A 22,107-nucleotide genomic window follows, 5' to 3' on the forward strand; every position below is an offset into this window, starting at 1 on the left:
TGACCCTCTGAGCACCTCCAGCAATTTGCGCTGGTTTCCATCAACTGCAGTATCGTGTCTCCATGTATAGTTTGCCACATCTTAGTCAACCTATCCAGAGGGAACCAAAATGACCTGTGACTTTATCGGAGGGAATCTAAGTATAGAGTGAACTATGACAATAAACAGGAGTGGGATCATAAGCTTTTGATACTGTGACTTTTGGTGTTTTTAAGTCCTGACCCCGGAGTTATGCTGTTTCGTTTAGCTGTATTCACGAATGATCATGTATGTTTGAATAAATCCCTAATTATAGGGTGACCTGGAACCTCATCGGAGGGAATCCGTAATTATGAAGTGACCTGTGACGAGAAAAAGGAAATAGATCCCCCAACAATACGTAACGCCGTCGAAGGTCATGGCCCAAGTCTGGGTAACACACGTGACTCGGTCAGATGACAGCGTCACGTGATGTACAAGATGGCGACGCGAAGCCTGTTCCGCGCGGCCCTTTTCCGGGACCGGGTGGCGGTTGTGACCGGCGGAGGGAGCGGCATTGGCGCCGCCGTGGCTGCCGAACTGTTGGCGCTAGGTGCGAACCCTAGAGCCTGGGGAAGCCAGGGCCCAAATCCGGAGGCGGGAGGCTTGGAGTCGGAGCACCTGAACTGTGCCTATTAACCTCTGAAATTAATGACCGCCTTTCCCACGTTGCGATGTCCTTCATATCCGCCCCTTACCATGGTGTGTGACACTCCCTAAGTACCGCCCCTCTTGGTGCGGCATGGCCTCAGCTCCTTCCCACGGTGCAGCGCTCCCTCACTGTTGCCCCCTTCGCGGTGAGGCACTCCCTTAGGTCCGCCCCTCCCACAGTGTGGCAGTCAGAATCAGCTTTACTATCACTAGCGTAACATTTTACTGTAGTGCAGAAGAGGAACAGATGTGCTTATGGACCATTCAGAAATCTGATAACAGAAGAAGCTGTTTCTAAAACGTACAGGGTGTGTCTTCAGACTCCTTTGCCATCTTCCTGATAATACTAATGAGAAAAGGGCATGGATGGTGAGGGTCCTTAATGATAGATACCCTCTTGAGGGGAAGTACTACCCCTCCCTCAGTACCACCCCTCCTTCAGTTTAACTGTTGCCCAGTGTGATGTTGCCTGTTGGGCTGTCCTGGTGTAAATTGTTGCCTTTTAAATTGACCAGAATGTAATGTTGTGATTGCGTCCCGTAAAATCGAGCGACTGCGTGAAGCTGCAGAACAACTTTCAGCGGCACTGGTGGACTCCAATCCTGCAAAAGTGACGCCGATTCAGTGTAACATTCGTAAGGAGGATGACGTAAGGACTGCAATTGTTTCCAGTTCTCAATGATCGATAGGCAGGGAATGGAGGGATATGGACCAGGATTAGCTGGACTGGCATCATGCTCAGTGCAGATATTCAGTTCATTGACATGTACATAGATGCACTGGCGAGCTGTTTTGGCCATGACATAAACATGGCTGGATCAAAGTAAATTTATTATCAAAGTCTGTATATGTCACCACTGAGATTCATTTCCTTGTCGACATTTATAGGAAAAGAAAGAAATAGAATGGAATTTATGAAAAAAATGATACATAAAAAGACTGACAAGCAACCAGGGTGCAGAATAAGACAAAATAAAACTTCAAACATTACAGCACAGCACAGTACAGGTCCTTTGGCCAACGATGTTGTACCAACCTTTTAAGCTAATCTAAGAATAACGTCATCCTTCTGTCTTACATAGCCCTCCATTTTCCCATCATACATGTGCCCATCTAAGAGTTTTTTAAATGCTCGTAATGTATCTGCCTCTACCACCACCCCTGGCAGGCTGTTCCATGTACCCAGCATTCTATCTGTGTAAGAAACTTATCTCTGACATATCCCCAATATTTTCCTTCAATTGCATTAAAATTATGCCTTCCCATATACATTTCCGCCCTGGGAAAAAGTCTCTGACTGTCCACTCTATCTACGCTTCTTATTATTTTCACCTCTATTAAGTCATCTCTCATCCTCCTTTGTACCAAAGTGAAGACTCCTAACTTGCTCAACCTTTCCTCATAAGACATGCTCTAATCCAGGCTGTAGCCTGGGAAATTAGACAAGTTGTGTAAATAAAAAGAAACAATAATACTGAGAACACCAGTCGTAGAGTCCTTGTAAGTGAATCCTTGGTTGTAGAAGCAGTTCAGGGTTATGAGTAAAGCTCTCCATACAGGAGATTAATAGTTATAGAGTAATGGTTGTTCTTGAACCCGGTGATGTGTGATCTGAGACTCCTGTACCTCCTGCCCAATGGTAGCAGTGAGAAGAGAGCATGGACTGGATGGTCGATGTTTTTGATGATGGATGCTACGTTCTTGTGGCAGCATTCCATGTAATTGTGCTTCGTGTTGTGAGGGTTCTGCCTGAGATGGATTGGGCTGTGTCCTCCACTTACTGTAGCCCTTTCCATTCCTGGGCATTGGTGTTTCAATACCAGGTCGTGATGCAACAAGTTAGGATACTCTCCACCGTGCATCTGTAGAATTTCATCAGAGTTTTTGGTAACATGTAAATATACTCAGTGGTAGTCTAACTGAGCCATTCTCTGCCCGCAGTCACTTGTCCTGGTGTCCTGTTCTTGGTAGGTGAGGAACTTGATGCAGAAGGTCTTGGAGTTCCATGGTCGCATTGATTACCTGGTCAATAATGGAGGGGGTCAGTTCATCAGTCCAGCTGAACACATCTCCACCAAAGGCTGGAACGCTGTGATCGACACCAACTTGACGGGAACGTTCCTCTGCTGCCGAGAAGGTACAGACAACAGGAAGAGGACAGGGGTATGGAGGGGGAGCGGGGGGTGGTCAGTTCAGTGGTAGGGAGGAGGGGAGAATTAGAATCACATTTATTATCACTGACGTGTGATGTGAAACTTATTTTGTGGCAGCAGTACAGTGTGATGCATAAAAAATTAATATGTTACAATAAAACATATTTTAAAAACAGTGTAAAAAGGGAACAAAATGGTGAGGTAGTGTTCATGGACCAATCAGAAATCTGATGGCAGAGGGGTAGAAGCTGTTCCGAAAAGGCTGAGTGTGGGTCTTCAGGCTCTTGTATCTCCTCTCTGATGGTAGTGACGAGAAGAGGGCATGTCTGGATGGTGGGATCATTAATAATGGATGCCACCTTTATGAGGCGTTGCTCCTTGAAGGTATCTTTGATGCTGGGAAGGCTCACGCCCATGATGGGTCTGACTGAGTTTACAACTTTCTGCAGCTTATTTCAATCCTGTGCAGTGCTTCCCCACATACCAGATGGAGATGTGGCCAGTTAGAATGTTCTCCACTGTACATCTGTAGAAATTTGCAACTGTCTTTGCTGACATGCCGAGCCCCCTGAAACTCCAAATGAAATATAGCCGCTGTGAGGTCTTCTTTGTAACTGCATCGATATGTTGAGCCTCAGAGAGGTTGACACCCTGGAACTTAAAATTGCTCACCCTTTCCACTTCTGATCCCTCGGTGAGGACCGGTATGTGTTTCCTCATCTTGCCCTTTCTGAAGCCTACAATTGGTTGTTTGGTCTCACTGATGTTCAGTGCAGCTCTGATGGAAACTATTTATTCCTTATCTCCACTGATGCTGCCTGACCTGCTGAGTTCCTCTAGCACTTTGTGTGAGATGTAACAGAATGCAGAATAAAGCGTAACAGCTACAGAAACAATGCAGTACAGACAGATAATGTGCAAGGTCATAATGAGGTAGATTGTGAGGTCAGAGTCCATCCCATCATACTGGGGAATCATTCAGTGGTCTTATAACAGTGAGGTGGAAGCTGTCCTTAAGCCTGGTGGTATGTGCTTTTGTATCATCTGTTATGATATGCAAGATGACTTTGACTACATAATAACCGGCAACGATGGTGTTCTCACAAGAGAGGAAATCAAAAGACAGAGCGAGCTTCTAGTCCAAGATAAAACAAGAGGAGTGAGGAGAGTGAAGAAGAAGGACAGGAAACAATACGTCAGTAAGAAAAAAGTCATTTGTTAGATTGGAATCTGATTTTGTGCATTACTCACTGAAAACACAGTCTTTTTACCGTGAAAAAAAATTCTGCCCGATGGGACAAGACAAGTGAGAATGTCCAGAGCCAGTGGGGTTTTAGATTATGTTGGCTGCTTTACTGAGGCAGTGAGAAGTGCAGACAGACTCCATGGAGGAAGGCTGGTTTATGTGATGTGCTGAGCTGTGTCCACAACTCTGTGTTATCTCAGGTAGAGCTCAAGCTACTAAAGTCGGAATTTTGGATCAGGAACAGTTTCCCCCTCCTTCCTTTCCTCATCCCCCCACCATGCTCACTCCCTCCCTCACCTTTCCTCTTTCAGCATATTGCTCCTGGATGAAAGAGAATGGCGGGGCCATCGTCAACATTGTGGCAGACATGTGGAAAGGATTCCCGGGAGTATCGTGAGTGTCCATTTCTTCCCAAGGTCTGTGGTTCAGGGAGAGATGATTACATCCCGGCTCCTTGTGCATGTGGACCAATGTCTCCCAGTGCCCCGTGTACTTGGAACTCTGTCTCCGACCTGTAGGTTCACTCTACCTCCTTCCAGACATGGGGTTTAATCTGGCCAAATGTGAAATATTGCGCCTGGGGTATCTAATGTAAAGGGGAAGGACACAAGTAATGGCAAGACCCTGATAAGAGAAGATTGGTAGCTCGGTTTGGCTGCTTGTCTGTGGGGTTGTGCACCAAGCCTGGCTAGGGTTGCAGACGTTTCATCACCTGTAGAGGTGACATCATCAGTGCCCAGTTGAGTGTTGTTTCTGCTGAATGCTCGTGTTTATATTGGTCCGACTCGTTGTTCTCTTTGGTTAGTTGTCACACTGGCCACTCGTCTCTGTTCTGTCCCAGCCACTCTGCTGGCCCATGCCACTGGTTATCGGTTGTTGTGAGCATTGGTTCCTCGAGTGTCCAAGACTCGCCCCTCAGCCCTGATCCAGCAGGTGCATAGATTCGTAAATTCCAACCAGTTCAATACGCTTGTTAATAGAGTCTTACACTGAGAGTCAGTCTTCTATGAATTCTCTTGATTTCTTGTTTTTTATTTCTGCCAAGACTTTTGTAGTTTCCCAGATGAACTTGTGTTCTTCTTGGTCTACATGTACTCAGATGAGCTACAGAGGGTCGTGTCTTTTTACGGCTAGCTGATGTTCATGTAGTCTTGTGGGTAGTTTTCTCCCTGTGTTTGGGGCTGTCTCCGCATTGGATTTGGTATATTACGTTTGCTCTCAAAACATGGACTGTTGGATCTTTGGATCTCGAGATGAGCGTTCTGATGGTTGTGCTGGGCTTGTGTGCCACCATTGTTCTGTGTGGTTGGAGTCTTGTCGTCATTTTGGAAATATTCCTGATACATGGGTAGGGTTAACCTCTCTCTTGTCTATTCAATTGGAGTTAAAGTTTGTTTCTCTGGATGAGACCCCTTCTGATGAAGTTTTTTGGGTAGCCATTGCATGTGAGTACTTTGAAATGGTGATTTTTTTCTTTCTTCTTGAGCTCCACTCGGTTGAAAAGCATTTGGATGCAATTTTGTTTGTGGCCATTGGGACAATTGCTGTGACAATTGACAATTTAGTCCATATTCATTTCTTCCTCTAAAATGATGTTTCGAAACTTCTGTCTGCATGCCTCCTGATCAGCACGTCTAGAAATGGGAGTTGGCTGTTTGCTCCGACTGCCATGGTGAAGTTAATACCGTTGAATGCATTGTTGATTGGGTTTTGCACCTCTTTTGTTTGATTTCATTTGAATATGACCAATGTGTCATTGACAGAGTGCACCCATAGGTGAGGTCTAATTTTGGTAATACTGTCCTCTCCAGATTTTGCAGAACAGCTTCTGTGATGAGACCAGATATAGGAGATCCCATTAGTGTTCCTTTCAGCTGTTCATAAGAGTTGTCCATTATATCTGAAGTATATTGTTAAGCACAAGTTCAGCAAGTCACATCATTTCTTTTGCCAGTTTATGATCGATTGACCTGAAGAATACAGTGACACCAAATGTGACCATTATTTCATCATTGTTCATTGTCTCTGAACAGAAGCCTCTATTAACAAGCATATTGAACTGGATGCAATTTATGAAGCTATGCATCTGTGGAATCAGGACCAGGGTGTGAGTCATGGACAGCCGAGAAACCAATGCTCACAGCGACCATCCCTCGTGCTGGTCTGTGCTGGTGTTGATCATCCCTCGAGCTGGTCTGTGCTGGTGTTGACCATCCCTCGTGCTGGTCTTGACCATCCCTCGTGCTGGTCTGTGCTGGTGTTGATCGCCACTCGTGCTGGTCTGTGCTGGAGTTGATCGTCCCTCATGCTAGTCTGTGCTGGTGTTGATCGCCACTCGTGCTGGTCTGTGCTGGTGTTGACCATCCCTCGTGCTGGTCTGTGCTGGTGTTGATCGCCCCTCGTGCTGGTGTGTGCTGGTGTTGATTGTCCCTCGTGCTGGTCTGTGCTGGTGTTGATCGTCCCTTGTGCTGGGCTGTGCTGGTGTTGACCATCCCTTGTGCTGGTCTGTGCTGGTGTTGATCATCCCTCGTGCTGGTCTGTGCTGGTGTTGATTGTCCCTCGTGCTGGTCTGTGCTGGTGTTGGTCGTCCCTCGAGCTGGTCTGTGCTGGTGTTGATCGCCACTCGTGCTGGTCTGTGCTGGAGTTGATTGTCCCTCGTGCTGGTCTGTGCTGGTGTTGATCGCCCCTCAAGCCGGGCCGTGCTGGTGTTGATTGTCCTTCATGATGCTGATATTAACTATTGTTTTTTCTTCCCAAGACACACAGGAGCAGCGAGAGCAGCTGTGGACAACCTCACCAAGAGTCTGGCCATCGAGTGGGCCGACAGTGGGGTACGGGTGAACTCAGTGGCTCCTGTGAGTGTTTATTTATTTATTTACTGAGCGATAATCCCACCCTGCCTTGCTCATGGACTGTTTGTCCCACTCCCATCCACGTAGCATCCATGCCAGGTCCACCAGACTCAAAAACAGTTACTTCCCCCAAGCAGTAAAGCTGATCAACACCTCAGAGCCACCTTATGTCCAGACACTCCTGTACCTCGCATCACTTTATGGACATAGAATCAATCTATTTACATATTTATATTGATTTTTTTTTTACTTATTGTATTCTTTTTCTAACTGTGTTTGCATTTGTGCTTTACCGGATCCAGAGTAATAATTATTTCGTTCTCCTTTACACTTGTGTGCTAGAAATGACATTAAACAATCTGGAATCTTGAACAGACAGTCAATATCAGTACAGTAACAGGTCCTTCCAGCGCGACAAGCCCACGCTGCCCAATTATATCCATGTGGCCAATTAACCTACAAAACCGTACATCCTTGCAATCTGCAATCAAATGAGGCGAGAGAGCACGTTCTGTCCTGAAGTTCATCAGATTCACCAAGAAATTCAGGAGAGAGGCCAAGAGTTCCCGACATGAATAAGCTAAGTCCTTCGGCACCTATGCAGTTTACCGGCAATCTAATGGATAACTGGAAATACTTCAAACAGTGATTCAGTGTATATTTGGCTGCCAGCAGAGCAGGAGGGGCTGATGAAAGATTGAAAGTTCTAGTTTTCTGCACGTAATTGGTGAAGATGCTTTGGACACCTACAACAGCTTTCAAATTGATGAGACAGCTTTTACAACACCAGTGTCGTGGAGAGGGGAGACTTGCAGCGTGGGCAACTGCCAGTCTTCCATACAACCTTGCCCAGGTCTGTGCTCTGGAAACCTTCCAAGGCGCAAATCCATGGTCTCACGAGACTAACAGATGCCTATAAATACTTGAATAATATTGTAAATATATTGTTTGATTCAGCATTCTTTGTTGTGTACATAATTCATTATGAGTTATATGTAAAAGTACATGAATGGCATACGTCATTACATCACCACATCGTGTGTGAGTGCCTCTGTAAAAGTAACAATGACTAAACTAGAGTATACACATTCTTGGCATTGTGTTTTTTTTTGATTAGTTTTATGTTTTGGAGTTACAGAGCATAACAGGGGCCATTCACTGGAGACACAGAGCACTACAGCAGGCCTCTAGTCTATGCCGAACCATTATTCTGCCTGGTCCCATCAAGGCAGCCCTCCATCTCCTTCCCATCCTCGTACTTATCCAAACTTCTCTTAAGTGTTGAAATCAATCCTGCATCCACGACTTCCGCTGGCAGCTTGTTTCACACTTTCACCATGCTCACGTTTCCCTTAAATATTTCACCTTTCACCCTAAACCTATGACCTGCAGTTCTAGTCTCACCCTTCCTTTTATAACAGCAGGGTAGAAGCTGTCATTAAGATAAGTTTATCTTTATTTTACACGTGCATTGAAACATATAGTGAAATGTGTCATTTGCGTCAGTGACCAACACAGTTCGAGGATGTGCTGGGAGCAGAACGCAAGTGATGCCGTGCTTCCAGCACCAACACAGCATGTTACTGGCCCGAATCTGTACGTCTTTGAAATGTGACAGGAAAACAGAACACCCGGAGGAAACCCACACAATCAGAATCAGGTTTATTATTACTGGCATAGGTCATAAAATTTGTTATGCAGCAGCAGTACATTACAATACATTATAATAAAAACTGTGAACTACTGTAAGAAGAATATATAAAAGTTAAATAAGTTGTGCAAAAAGGGAGAAAAAAGGTAGTGAGGTAGTGTTCAGGGGCTCAATGTCCATTCAGAAATCTGATGGCAGAGGGGAAGAAGCTGTTCCTGAATCGTTGACTCCGTGTCTTTGGGCTTCTGTATCTCCTCCCTGATGATAGCAATGAGAAATCCTGGGTGATGGGGGTCCTTAATGATGGATGCCATCTTTCTGAGGCATTGCTCCTTGAAGATGTCCTAGATATTGGGGAGGCTAGTGCCCATGATGGAGCTGACTGAGCTTACAAATTTCTGCAACTTATTTCAATTCTGTGCAGTTTCACCCTCACCCATACCAGACGGTGATACAGCCAGTTAGAGTGATCTCCACAGTACATTGATAGAAATTTGTGAGTCTCTTTGGTGACATGTCAAATCTCCTCAAACTCCTCATGAAATATAGCCACTGTCAGGCCTTCTTTGTAACTGCATTGATCTGTTGGGCCCAGGAACTTGAAACTGCTCACCCTTTCCACTTCTGATCTCTTGTTGAGGACTGAAATGTGTTCCTTTGTCTTATCCTTTCTGAAGTCCACAGTCAATTCTTTGGTCTTACTGATGTTGAGTGCAAGGGTGTTGCTGCGACACCACTCTACCAGCTGATCTGTCTTGTTCCTGTACGCCCTTCTGTCAGCACTTGGAATTCTGCCAACGATAGACGTGTTCATCAGCAAATTTATAGATGGCGTTTGAGCTGCTCCCAGCCACACAGTCGTGGGAGTAGAGCGAGTAGAGCAGTGGGCCAAGCACACACCCTTGACGTGCACCAGTGCTGATTATCAGTGAGGTGGAGATGTTATTTCCAATCTGCACAGACTGGTCTTCCAATGAGGAAGGTGAAGATCCAGTTGCAGAGGAAAGTACAGAGGCCCAGGTTTTGGAGCTTTTTGATCAAGACTGTAGGAAATGAGTGTATTGAACGCTGAGCTGTAATCAGTAAAAAGCGCCCGATTTAGGTATTACCATTGTCCAGGTGACTCAAGGCTACATGCAGAGACCTCCTGTGGCAAAAGGCAAATTGCAGTGGTTCCAAGTCCTTGCTTAGACAGCTGATTTTAGCCATAACCAACCTCTCAAAGTACCGTAGTAGTGAATGCTGTTGGACGATTGTCATTAAGGCGGTTCACCCTGCTCCTCTTGGGCACTGGTATGGTTGCTGCCTTTTTGAAGCAGGTGGGAGCTTCTGACTTCAGCAGTGAGAGATTGAAAATGTCTCCGAACACAGCCACTAGTTGATTGGCACAGGTTTTCAGAGCCCTACCAGATACGCCACAAGGAGCATGCAGTCAGTGGAGGAATTGAACTTGTGTTGTTGGGGCTGTCAATCGTTACACAAACTGCTATGCTACTGTGCTCTGAGGTTGTCGGTGGCTTTTCCATCCCTGCAGAAATTCAGCTGATGAGCTGGATCATCCCCAACCTGCAGTGCGTAGGTCAGAGACAAGCTGCAAGTCTGATCTCCTCAGATGGATACAGGTGATCAGGTAGATACCGATGGCCAAGAATGGAAAAGCCAGCAAGAAGTGGTGGATACATCCCAGCACATCATAGGCAAAGCCCTCGCCACTACTGAGCACGTCTCCAAGCAGCACAACCACAAGAAAGCAGCATCCATCTTCAAGGACCCCCAGCATGATCACTTCTAGCTACTGCCACTGGGCAGGAAATACAGGGACCTTGGGTCCCTCATCACCAGGCCCAACAACAGTTATTGCCCTACAGCCACCAGGCTTCTGAACCAGCATGGATAACTTCACTCTCCTCAACACTGCACTGATTCCACAACTTAAGGACTCGACAACTCATGTTCTGAGTATTATTTATTTTTGATTATTATTATCTGTTTTCTTATATATGCAGTTCATCCTTTGCTCATTGGTTGTTTGTCAATCTTTGATTGTGTGTAATTTTTCATTGATTCTATTGTATTTCTTTGTTCTACTGTGAATGCCTGCAAGAAAGTGAATCTCAGAGTAGTACATAGTGACAGAAACATACTTTTGAATTTTGAACTTTAGATTCACCGGCAGCTCTCTGTTGGCAGGTCACCCTCAATAGTTTGTACTCGGTGACTGACCAAATGAGTGTTTTGTGTTTCTTCATCCCATCTTATGTTTTCAATGTCTACTTCCTTTGAGGAGCTTGTTTTAATAATTCACGATTATTTGAACAACTGTTGTCATTGCTGGTTAATTGGACTCTGACAACTTGCACTCATGTCTCAATCACACTTTACTTGGGCACAAGGAGAACAGCTCAGTCCCTATCACCACACTGCTCTGAAGTTCAAACAAAGAAATGCCATTTGTGTACATAATAAAACCATAGGATATAGGAGCAGAATTAGGTTATTTTTTCCATTTCATCATGGCTGATCCATTTTCCCTCTCAACCCCAGTCTCTGCGTTCTCCCCAAATCCCTTCCTGCCCTGACTAATCAAGAACCTATCAACCTATGCCTTAAATATTCATGAAGACTTGGCCTCCACAGCCACCCGTGACAATGAATTCCACAAATTCACCTTTCTCTGGCTAAAGAAATTCCTCCGCACCTCTGTTCTAAAAAGATGCCCCTCTATTCTGAGGCTGTGTCCTCTGGCCTTAGGCTCTCCCAGCATAGGAAACATCGTCTCCACATTCACTTTCACAAGGCCTTTCAACATTCGATACGTTTCAATTAGGTCACCCCTGATTCCTCTGATTTCCAATGAATACAGGCCAGGAGTCATTAAACACTCTTCATATGACAAGAATTTCGTAAACCTCCTTTGAACCCTCTCCAATGTCCAAGTGAGGCCTCACCAGTGCTTTATGAAGTGTCAGTGTTACATCCTTACTCTTATATTCTGGTCCTCTTGAAATGAATGTTAATATCACCATCAACTCAACCTGCAAATTCGCCTTTAAGGAATCCTGCACAAAAAATTCTCAAGTGCCTTTGCACCTCAGATTTTTACCCTTTTATTTTTTTCTCCCAAAGTGCATGACCATCTACTTCCTGACACTTGTATTTCATCTGTCACTTTAGCTCATTCTCCTAATCTCTCTTGTCTTTCTGTAGCCTTTCTACTTCTTTAAAGCTACCTGCCCCTCCACCTATCTCTGTATCATCTCCAAAGTTTACAACAAAGCCATCAATTCCACATTCCAAGTCATTGACATATAACATAAAAAGCGCTCCCTACACAGACCCCTGTGGAACACCACTAGTCACCAGCAGCAACCAGAATAGGCTCCCTTTCTTCCCACTCTTTGCCTCCTGCCAATCAGTCACTGCTTTAGCCATGCTAGTATCTTTCCTGTAATACCATGGGCTCTTAACTTCTTAAACAGCCTCATGTGTGGCACCTTGTCAAAGGCCTTCTGAAAATCCAAGTACACAACACCCACCAATTCTTCTTAGTCTATTCTGCTTGTCGTTTCTCCAAATAATTCCAATAGATTTGTCAGGCAAGAGGAAACTATGCTGACTATGGCCTATTTTATCATGTTCCTCTACACCAAAATCACATCCTTAAAGTTCGACTCCAGCATGTTCCCGTCAAAGAGTGGAGTGACATTTGCAATTTTCCAGTCCTCCAGAGCCTTTCCAGAATTCAGTGACTCATGAAAGATCATTACTAATACTTCCACAATCTCTTCAGCTACCATTCTCAGAACCCCAGGGTGTATCCCATCTGGTCCAGATCGCATTCAGACCTTTCAGTTTCCCAATAATCTTCTCCCTAGCAATGACAACTTCACACTTCACACACTTCTGCCCCTGACACTTTTGGACTTCCATCTTACTGCTCATGTCTTCCACAATGAAGCCTGATGCAAAATACTTATTTAGTTCATCCATCATTTCCTTCTTTCCCCATTGCTACCTCTCCAGCATCATTTTCCTGCAGTCCAATATCCACTCTCGCATCTCTTTTACATTTTATGTATCTGAAGAAAATATTGAACTATTGGAAACTTTGTGTACTTCTCAATCCCATCACTTAAGTACAAATCATAATCTACGAGTAAAGGCCAACAACATGTGACAATTTGTAAAATAAGTGTACGATTGTAAGTATTGCCCTGGAGTTCGTTTGCATCGTGTTGGTATTTTTGGTAACCTTGGTTGAGAGAAAGTCTATACAAAGGAGAGTTAGGCTTTCAGGGGTTGTGTTCAGCCTGGATGTATGCAGTATGCCTGCACACCATCTCTGTTAGCATCCGGTGGAAACCCAGGTGGTCATGAGGAGATGGTACAAGCTCCTTACAGACAGTGGTGGGAATTGAAATGGTCACTGGCACTCTAATAGTGTAACGCTACTGTCACCCCGATTGAGTTAGTTCAGTTCCCCTTCCACCACCACCTCATTCCAACCTTTAAATTATTAAATTAAATTCAGCATCTGAATATTTAACATTTTTTGTGCTACACAGGGAACGATTTTTTCAGAATCAGCTGTGGCCAACTACAAGGAGCATGGACCCCAAATGTTCAGAAGTTATGTCCCAAGAATTCCTGCCAAGAGACTGGGTGTTCCAGAGGAGGTGAGCTCCCACCATTTGGACTGTACTGTTGCCAGAGTGACCATTTCAACACAATACATCCCGTTGGCCCATGATGCTATGCTGAGCTTTTAACCTTCTCCAAGGTCAATCTAACCCTTCTCCTCTACATGGCCCTCCTTTTCTCTATCATCTAAGTGTCTTAAATATCACCCGTGTCACCTGTCTTAACACACTTGACCGCTGCAACGCTACCATATGGAATGCCTACCATTTAATCCCTAGACCGCATTTTGGGAAATCTGATCATTTGACAGTCCTCCTCTTACCACCTGCACATAGGTAGAGACTAAAGGGCAAGGCTCCAGGGATAAGGACAGCTGGAGGCAAAGAACCTGCTATGGGATTGTTTCAAGTTGGTGGACTGAGCTCTGTTCAAGTCCCCAGAGGATATGACGTGCATGGTTGTCACAGACTTTATAAAAACAGTCGTAGGTGAGTATGTCCCACAAAATCATTCAGAGTCTTCCTAACCCAGGAGCTGTGGATGAACCATGAGATCCGCAATCTGTTGAAGGCCAGATACGTGGCTTTCAGGTCTGGTGATCATGTAAAATACAAGAGGTCCAGGTATGATCTCCAGAAAGCCATCACACATGTGAAGTGGCCATTCCAGACCAAACTTGAACCACAGAACGATACTCAACAGCTCAGGCATATTTTGAATGCCGTCACCTACTTCAAAGTGAAACCAAGTGACTTTGGTTACAAGGTTTCACTCCCAGATGAGTTCAATGCAGTTTATGCTCGCTTTGACCATCAAAATGTGAAAGCACAAACTGCCACAACCCCCAATGACCTTGTGATTTCTGTTTCTGAGGCCAGTCTGAGAGCATCCTTTAAGAGGGTGAGCCGATGGAAAGCATCTGGGCTAGACAGTGTACCTGCCGGAGTACTAAAGACCTGTGCTGATCAACTGATTGGAATGCTTCAGCATTCTGAGCTACCCACCTGCTTCAAGCTGGCCTCAATTTTACTGGTGCCTCAGAAGAACATGGTACCCTGCCTCAATAACTATCGTCCAGTAGCACCTACATCCACTGTGATGAAGTGCTTTGAGAGGTTGGTGATGAAATATATCAACTCCTGCCTGAGAAGCGACTTGAATCTACTTCAATTTGCCTACCAGAATAATAGGTCCAAATGGTCTTCACTGACTACTGCTCAGCATTCAGTATCATCATCCCTTCAAAACTAATCAATGAGCTTCAAGACCTTGTTCTCAATACCTTCTTGTGCAATTGGATCCTCAGTTTCCTCACTTGCAGGCCAAGTCAATTCAAATTGGCAACAACATCTCCACGATCTCCATCAGCACAGGCGTATCACAAGGCTGTGTGCTTAGCCCCATGCTCTACTCACTTTGTACTGTTATAAGGATTTACCCCTTAGTAATAATGATCGGAGAGGCACAGAGAGAATCTGTATTTCTGACAAGTATCCTTTATTATCTCACCTACTAAGCATCTCGGTTCACAAATTAACTACCTGTGTGCACACGTACTGGGATACCTTGGCCTTCCATGAACTGTCAATGTAGAAAATAAGTATTATCCGGGAAAAGGAGTCTACGCTGGCTAGGCATTCCTCATGGTCCCACTCATTCTCTTAAGGGTCCGTGAGGTTATCCACATCCACAATGGTTGTTCTCTGGAGAGTTGTCAACACTTTGCATTTGAAGCTTCTAACTCTTATAGTGTTCCTCATCAATTCAAATGATGCATTTTCATCCTTCTGGCTCAAGGTTGCCTGACCCACCTGGGACACCTCATTGGTTCTTACAAATACTTGTCTGAGAACGGTCTCGGGTTTAACAGGTCATTAGCTGAAACTCCTTGTGTCCACATTCAATTGCTCTGATTAAGTTATCCCAGAGCAAAAATCAGTTCATCGAACAGTTTACAAAATAGCCTGTTCATTGACTGTCATTGTTTCTGGCCAACAGTACTTATGACTATGAGGCTAAGTACAGCTCCAGTGCCATATTTAAATTTGCTGACAACATCACTGTGTTTGGCCGAATCAAAGGTGGTGACAAAAACCTGGCTGAGTGTTGCCACAATAACAACCTCTCACTCAGTGTCAGCAAAACCAAGGAGCTGATTATTGACCACAGGAGGAGGAAATCAGAGGTCCATGAGCCAGTCCTCATAGGGGATCAGAGGTGGAGAGGGTCAGCAACTTTAAATTCCTTGGTGTTAACATTTCAGAGGATCTGTCCTGGGGCCAGCATGGAAGTGCAATTATTAAGAAGGCACAGCAGGAAAACAGCATCCACCATCAAGGCCATGATCTCTTCTCACTGCTGCCATCAGGAAGAAGGGACAGGAGCCTCAGGACCCATACCATCAGTCCCAGGAACAGTTATTTCCCCTCAACCATCGGACTCTTGAACCATTGGGGATAACTTTTCACATCACTGAACTGTTTGCACAAACTATGGACTCACTTTCAAGGACTTTTAATCTCGTTCTCGATATTTATTGCTTGGTTACTTACTATTATTTCTTTGTTTCCTTTGTATTTGCACAGATATCTTTTGCACATTGGTTCTTTGTCCGTCCTGTTGGGTATGGTCTTTCACTGAATCTATCATGTTTCTTGAATTTACTGTGAATGCCTGCAAGAAAATGAATCTCAGGGTTGTATACAGTTACATATGTACTTCGATAATTAATTTGAACTTAAATGTCCCTAATGTATCTGCTTCTACCACCACTGCTGGCAGTGAGTTCCATGCACCCACCACTCTCTGTATTAAAAAACCTACCTGTGACATCCCCCTGTACTTCCCTCTAACCACCTTAAAATTATGCTCCCTGGTATTTGCCATTTCTGCCCTGGGAAAAAATTCAATAGCTGTCCACTCAATCTATGCCCTTTATCATCTTGCAGACCACTAATCCTCCTTCACTCCAAAGGTAAAAGCCCTAGCTCACTCAATCTAACCTCATAAGAAATGCTCACTAATCCAAGCAGCGTCCTGGTAAATCTCCTCTGCACCCTCTCATAGTCCATCCTGCCTGTCCCGGTGGGATTCAACCTCAATGCCAACATCCACCTTTTCACATCTTGAAGGTCAGTTTTTGACCATAAACTTTTGGTGGAGCAGTATGTTTGAAAAAAAAGCAAAGATTAAAGGTTAGCTTTATTTGTTACACTTACATTGAAACATAGTGATGTGCGTTGTTTTCATCAGTGACCAAAGCAGTCTGTGTGTGGCTGCCCACCAGTGTCAGCACATTTCCAGTGCCAATGTAACATGCTCACAATTTACTAACCCTAACCTGTACAATGTTTTGGATCTTCTTAAAGACAACTAATATTATCTGCTTAATACCCTCCTTTTCATCTCCTTAACCGTAGTGTAGCGGTTGTGCCAGCAATCCAGATTCAATTCCAACACTGTGAGGAGACTTCTCCCCGTGACCGGATGGGTTTCCTTCGGGTACTCCACATTCCTCCCTCATCCCAAAGGTGTACAGCTTCATAAGTTGTGGTCATGCTGGAAGTGTAGCAGCACTTACAGGCTGTCCCCAGCACAATTCCCGGACGGTATTGGTAATTGATGCAAATTACACATTTCACTCTATGTTTTAATCTTTTTAACTATCTTTATTTAACAAATAAAGCTAATTTTTTGAATCATTCTTTCTCTCTTTCCCAGTTCCGACAGATCCTGGAATCAGAATCAGTACCAGGTTTAATATCACTGGCAGATATCACAAAACATTTTTAATGAAGAATTTTACAATAAACTGTTGGCACTACCCAGTGAATAAATAAATAATAAAGCATCACACTGTGCAGACGTGTAGGGGTCCTGATTTCAGGTTGTCAGATGGTTTTCACGTCAACCCATGCCTGGTTCAGTACCCACCTTACGAACTGCCTTTTCCAAAAGCTCCCTTCCAGAGCATGCTACAAATCCCTCCGTTGGTCAGGGTCGGCCATGGATGTTGTGTCCTAGCTGTCTACGTTATAGTTGCAGTGCCATCAGCCAGTGTGCAATATGGAGAGCAAGGTGTTGTCCCTACAACAGGCTCCCCCTCTCCACACAGCTGATGAATCCAAAAGAATGGCAGAGACTGATACTGTTTGGCACCAGTGGTATCAAGGGAGTTGCCAGTCAGCATTGAACTCAACCTAGGATTGTCTTAGTGACTCCAGCTCTAGATTTTTCCTCAGGGTTTACTCCTGATGCCTTCCTCATGAGTGGGCAGAGCCACAAGGCAGCTGAGTTTTGAGATCAAGAGTTTTCCTTCTAGATGAGCTGCCAGCCACGGCTGATGAGCCCTGTTTGCTGGAGTGACTGGTTTTAAGACACCAGTAACCTGCCTTTGCCTCTTCTCCTGTCAGTAGGAAGAGTTCCACTGGGCTTAGCCACATGTGAAGGCTGTGAGCTGGTCTTGGTGGTTAGAGGCTATCTGAGACACACTATTGGGAACACTTAATAGGTAATGGAAGCTCATCCCCGCTACCCCACCCCCACTCCCAACCCCCCAGCTGTGACAACCTGAAAGAAAGTGCTATTGGGCTGTTGGAACAAAAATTACACAGTATTTTAAAAGTTTCTTTCTCCAGGCAGTTAATCTAGTTAACCATTTTAGTTAGCCACCCCACCCCCTCTATTACCATCACTGCACTGCACTGTAAACACTTTCAACCACTTTTTATCACGCTGTCTTCATTGTAAATACATGCTGGTATTTGTGAATTTAGTACACTTTATCCATACTTTAACCTCTTAAGTTTATGTTTTATGTAATTCTTTGTAATTGCTGTTTTTTTGTTGCATACTGTGCTCTTACCAGCACACTACAGCAAATTCTGAATACATGTAACCCTATGTGGTGAATAAAGTTGATCCTCTACCCTTCAGCTGACCAACAACCCTGACCACCTCTTCTCCTCAACTTCAGGTCGCTCCTGTTGTTTGCTTCCTGCTTTCACCGGCTGCCTCCTTCATCACTGGTGAGACTGTGAAGGTTGATGCAGGACAAAGTCTCTACCAGAGCCCCTGGGAGATTCCTGGTAAGGATTCGGCTTTCTCACCCTCTTCAGAGACTCCCATCCCTCCTGAGTCATGTACATCAACCAGGAGAGCAGAAGGCTCTCCAGTGTAAAAATAGGAAAATCATATCACGACTGTATTAGTTATGATGCCATAATTGCATCAGTTACATCACTAATGAAGTATTGTTTACGGGTCATAGTCTGATTTGAGATAGTCAACATGGCTTTGTGAGGGGCAGGTTGTGCCTCATGAGCCTGATTGAATTCTATGAGAAAATGTGACAAAACAAGTTAATGAAGGCCAAGCAGTGGGCATGGTGTATATGGATTTTACTGAGGTAACAAGATCTGCCTTGTTTGGCTTATTCATGAAGTCAGAAGACGTGGCTGTGTGAGTACAGAATTGGCTTGTCCACGGAGGGCAGAGAGTGATAGTAGACGGAGCCTTTTCTGACTGGAGCTTGGTGACCACACGGATCTGTTCTGGGGCGCCTGCTCTTTGTGATTTTTAATAAATCACTTGCATGAAAAAAGTGGAAGGGTGTCTTAGTAAGTTTGCAGATGACACAAAGGTTGGTGGTGGGGGCAGTGAAGATTATTGTAGGTTACAGTGGGACATTGACAGGATGCAGAGTTGGGCCAAAAAGTATGTAGTGATTCACTTTGGAAGGTCAAACTTGAAGGTAGATACAGAGTTAATGGCAGAGCTCTTAGTAGTGTTGACAACTAGTGAGGAACAGAGGGATCTTGGGGCCCATGTCCATGGATCCCTCCAAAGTTGCCATGCAAGTTGATAGCATCCTTAAGGCAGCATGTGAGGTGTTGGCTTTCAATAGTTGGGGGGATTGAGTTCAAGAACCATGTAAAACCCTGCTTAAACTACACTTGGAACCTTGTGTTTGGTTCTGGTCACCTCATTTTAGGAAGGATGTGGAAGTTTCAGAGGGTGCAGAGATTTACCAGGATGCTGTCTAGATTGTCTCATCAGGATTGGCTGAGCAAGCTAGGTCTTTTCTCTTTGGTGTGCAGGAGGATGAGAGGTGACGTGATAGAGGTGTACAAGATGATAGACATAGAACGAGCAGACAGCAGAGACTTTTTCCAAGGCCACAACTGGTTAATACATGAGGCATAATGTGATTGACAGAAATATAGGAGAGATGTCAGAGGCAAGTTTTTTTTACACAGAGAGTGTGGGTGGTGGAACCTGCTGCCAGGGCTTGGTAGTAGAAGCAGATATATTAGGGACATTTAAGGACTCTTAGATAGGCAGGTGGATGATAGAAAAATGGAGGAGAGGAGGGTTAGATTGATCTTGGAGTAGGTTAAAAGGTCAGCACACCATGAACTGAAGGACTTGCGCTATACTGCAATGTTCTATAATAGTGGGGAAGGCGTGTCACAGCTGCAGGAAGTGTTGGTTCAGTCACAAATGGAGTAATGTATGCAGTTCTGGTCACCACATTAAAGGATGTGGAGGCTTTGGACTGGGTGTGGAAGTTCTTCACCAATTTAACAATTTAGGGAAGATTTAAGGAAAGGGGTAATGAGTTATAGAGCAGATCTGAGCCTTCTTTACCCAGAGAGGAGTGAGTGCCTGGAGCATGGTGCCAGAGAGAACGATGGAAGCAGAGTTGCTGATGGTGTTTCAGGACATTATGAGAGTTGGGACATTATAAATTCAAAAGATCCTGCAGGTGCTGGAAGTCTTGAGCAACCCACAAAATGCTGGAGGAACTCAGCAAGGCAGGCAGCATCTATGGAGAGGAATACAGTCCACATTTTGGGCCCAGACCCTATGTTGTCATTGGTGCGGTCACACTTGGAGTACCTTGTACAAGTTTTTGTGACTCTGTACAGGAACAACATGGTTAAACTGGAAAGAGTGCAGAGAAGATTTTGAGGGTGTTGCCAGGCTAGAGGACCTGAGTTCATAGGGAGAGATTGGCAGGCAGGGTGACCTTACAGAAATGTTTAAAAATTTGAGAGGCATAGATAAGGTTGACAGTAATAATCTTTTCCCCAGGGTAGGACAGTCCAAAACTAGGGGGCATTGTTTTATGTTGAAAGGGGTAAGACTTAATACGTATTTCAGAGGTAACTTTTATACAGAGGGTGTATATGGAGTGAGTTACCAGAGAAAGTGGTTACAAAACATTTGAATCGGTACATGGAGGGATATTACCTGATTGCAGGAAATTGGCTTGAGCTGAAGTGCCTGTATCTGTGTGTATGACCCTATGACATGTCTACAGAAGTAAAGGAATCGTCCAGGGATGGAACATACCAGTGCTGGGAGGTGGGAGTAACACAGATGATGCCCACTGATCAGTATGGATGAGGTGGGCTGAATGGTGTTTTCCTGCTGTACAACTCTATAACTGCTCTCATTTTTGTGTTTACATTTCCTCAGACCATGACCGCTGGCCGTCAGCTCCAGAAAGCAGGAATTCTGAACTTATGGCTGCTTTCCTCTCTGGAAAACCATCCTCAAAACTGTAGCAGTGCAAGGAATTTCCACAGGGCAGACGACACTCTTAGTGTGATCACTTTGCAGTAATTGCATTGATTGGGGGTTGGAGAATGGATTGAAGATAATTATTTCCAATAAATGAATGCCCAGTCAGTTGATGACTCTTTAACAAAGTTCCCTTTACCCTGTCCTGGATTCTGAATGTGGACTACATTCCCACCAAATGGTCACAGGGCAGGAAGAACAGTCCAGTGACAAATGGCTAGACAAGAGGGCAAGGCATATGGCATGTTTGCTTTCATTGGTGTGGGTTTTTTAAAAAATATTTTATTTTCAAAGAACAAAATCAACAGGAACATGTAAGCTCAGACGTGTGTAAAAATAAAATAAGCCAAAAAAAGGGGACATAACATTAGAGGGATGCCTGTTGTACAGAGTGCTCAAAATTAAGTCTCGAATGCGGACTGTGAGAGATCAGCTGGGGGGAAATTGTTCATCTGCCCCCGGCCTCGTCCAGGTAGTCAAGAAATGGATCCCAGATAGCTGAAAATTTTATAATTGAATTGGTTCTCAAGAACCTGAGTCTCTGCATCTGTATGACGGATCATGTCAGCCATCCACCTCCAGAAGGAAGGGGGAAGAGGTTGGACAAGCTTGGGTTGTTCTAGAGCACTCGAGGCCAAAGGGGAGACCGGAGAAGTTTCTAAAGTTCTGAGAGGCATATATAGAGCAGACTGGCAGAATCTTTCCCCAGGGTAGAAATGTCAAATGCTTACAAGAGGACATATTTTTAAGGTTAGAAGTGGGGAGTTTGAAGATGATGTAAAGGGAATTTCTTTTTTAAACAGACTGGTAGGTACCTGGAATGGGATATCAAGGGTAGAGGTCTGGTGGAGGTTAGGAGGCTTAGATAGATAACGTGAATACGGAGGGAATGGAGGGATATAGATGATAGGAGGCGTACTGAGACCCTGATAGCATCAACCATGGATGTTGAATCTTAGCTGTTGCCCATTGGGCAGCCCCCACCGCCCCACACAGCTGATGAATTCAAAGGAACCTCGGAGATCAAAACAGTTTGGCACCAGCAATGTCACAACAATTGTCAGTCAGTGTTGAACTCAAAGTAGGACTGCCTTAGGGCCTCCAGCTCCAGATTTTTTTCCTCAGGGTTTACTCCAAAAGCTTTCCCCATGAGTGTATAACTGCAAGGCAGCAGAGGTTCAATTAGCTTCTCCCAGATGAGCTGCCAACCGTGGCTGAAGAGCCCCATCTGCCCGACGCAGGAGGGGATATTTAGTGCAAATCAGCATCTGGAATGGCATAACATTGTGGGCCAAATGGCCTGCCCTG

The 22,107-nt window shown here is 44.7% G+C and overlaps 1 protein-coding gene across 1 annotated transcript; it reads left to right on the forward strand.

Annotated features, from left to right (window-relative positions):
* The first annotated feature begins 439 nt into the window (after positions 1 to 439).
* pecr (peroxisomal trans-2-enoyl-CoA reductase) lies at positions 440 to 21,166 on the forward strand. Its single transcript, XM_072261081.1, has 8 exons — positions 440 to 571; positions 1,185 to 1,318; positions 2,641 to 2,806; positions 4,380 to 4,461; positions 6,827 to 6,923; positions 13,137 to 13,247; positions 18,188 to 18,299; positions 20,695 to 21,166. Exons 1-8 carry the CDS (start codon positions 451 to 453, stop codon positions 20,781 to 20,783), a joined length of 912 nt encoding a protein of 303 aa, XP_072117182.1. The 5' UTR covers positions 440 to 450; the 3' UTR covers positions 20,784 to 21,166.
* The last annotated feature ends 941 nt before the right edge of the window (positions 21,167 to 22,107 follow it).

Source organism: Mobula birostris, chromosome 6 (assembly GCF_030028105.1).
Source record: "Mobula birostris isolate sMobBir1 chromosome 6, sMobBir1.hap1, whole genome shotgun sequence".
Lineage (NCBI taxonomy): Eukaryota > Metazoa > Chordata > Chondrichthyes > Myliobatiformes > Myliobatidae > Mobula > Mobula birostris.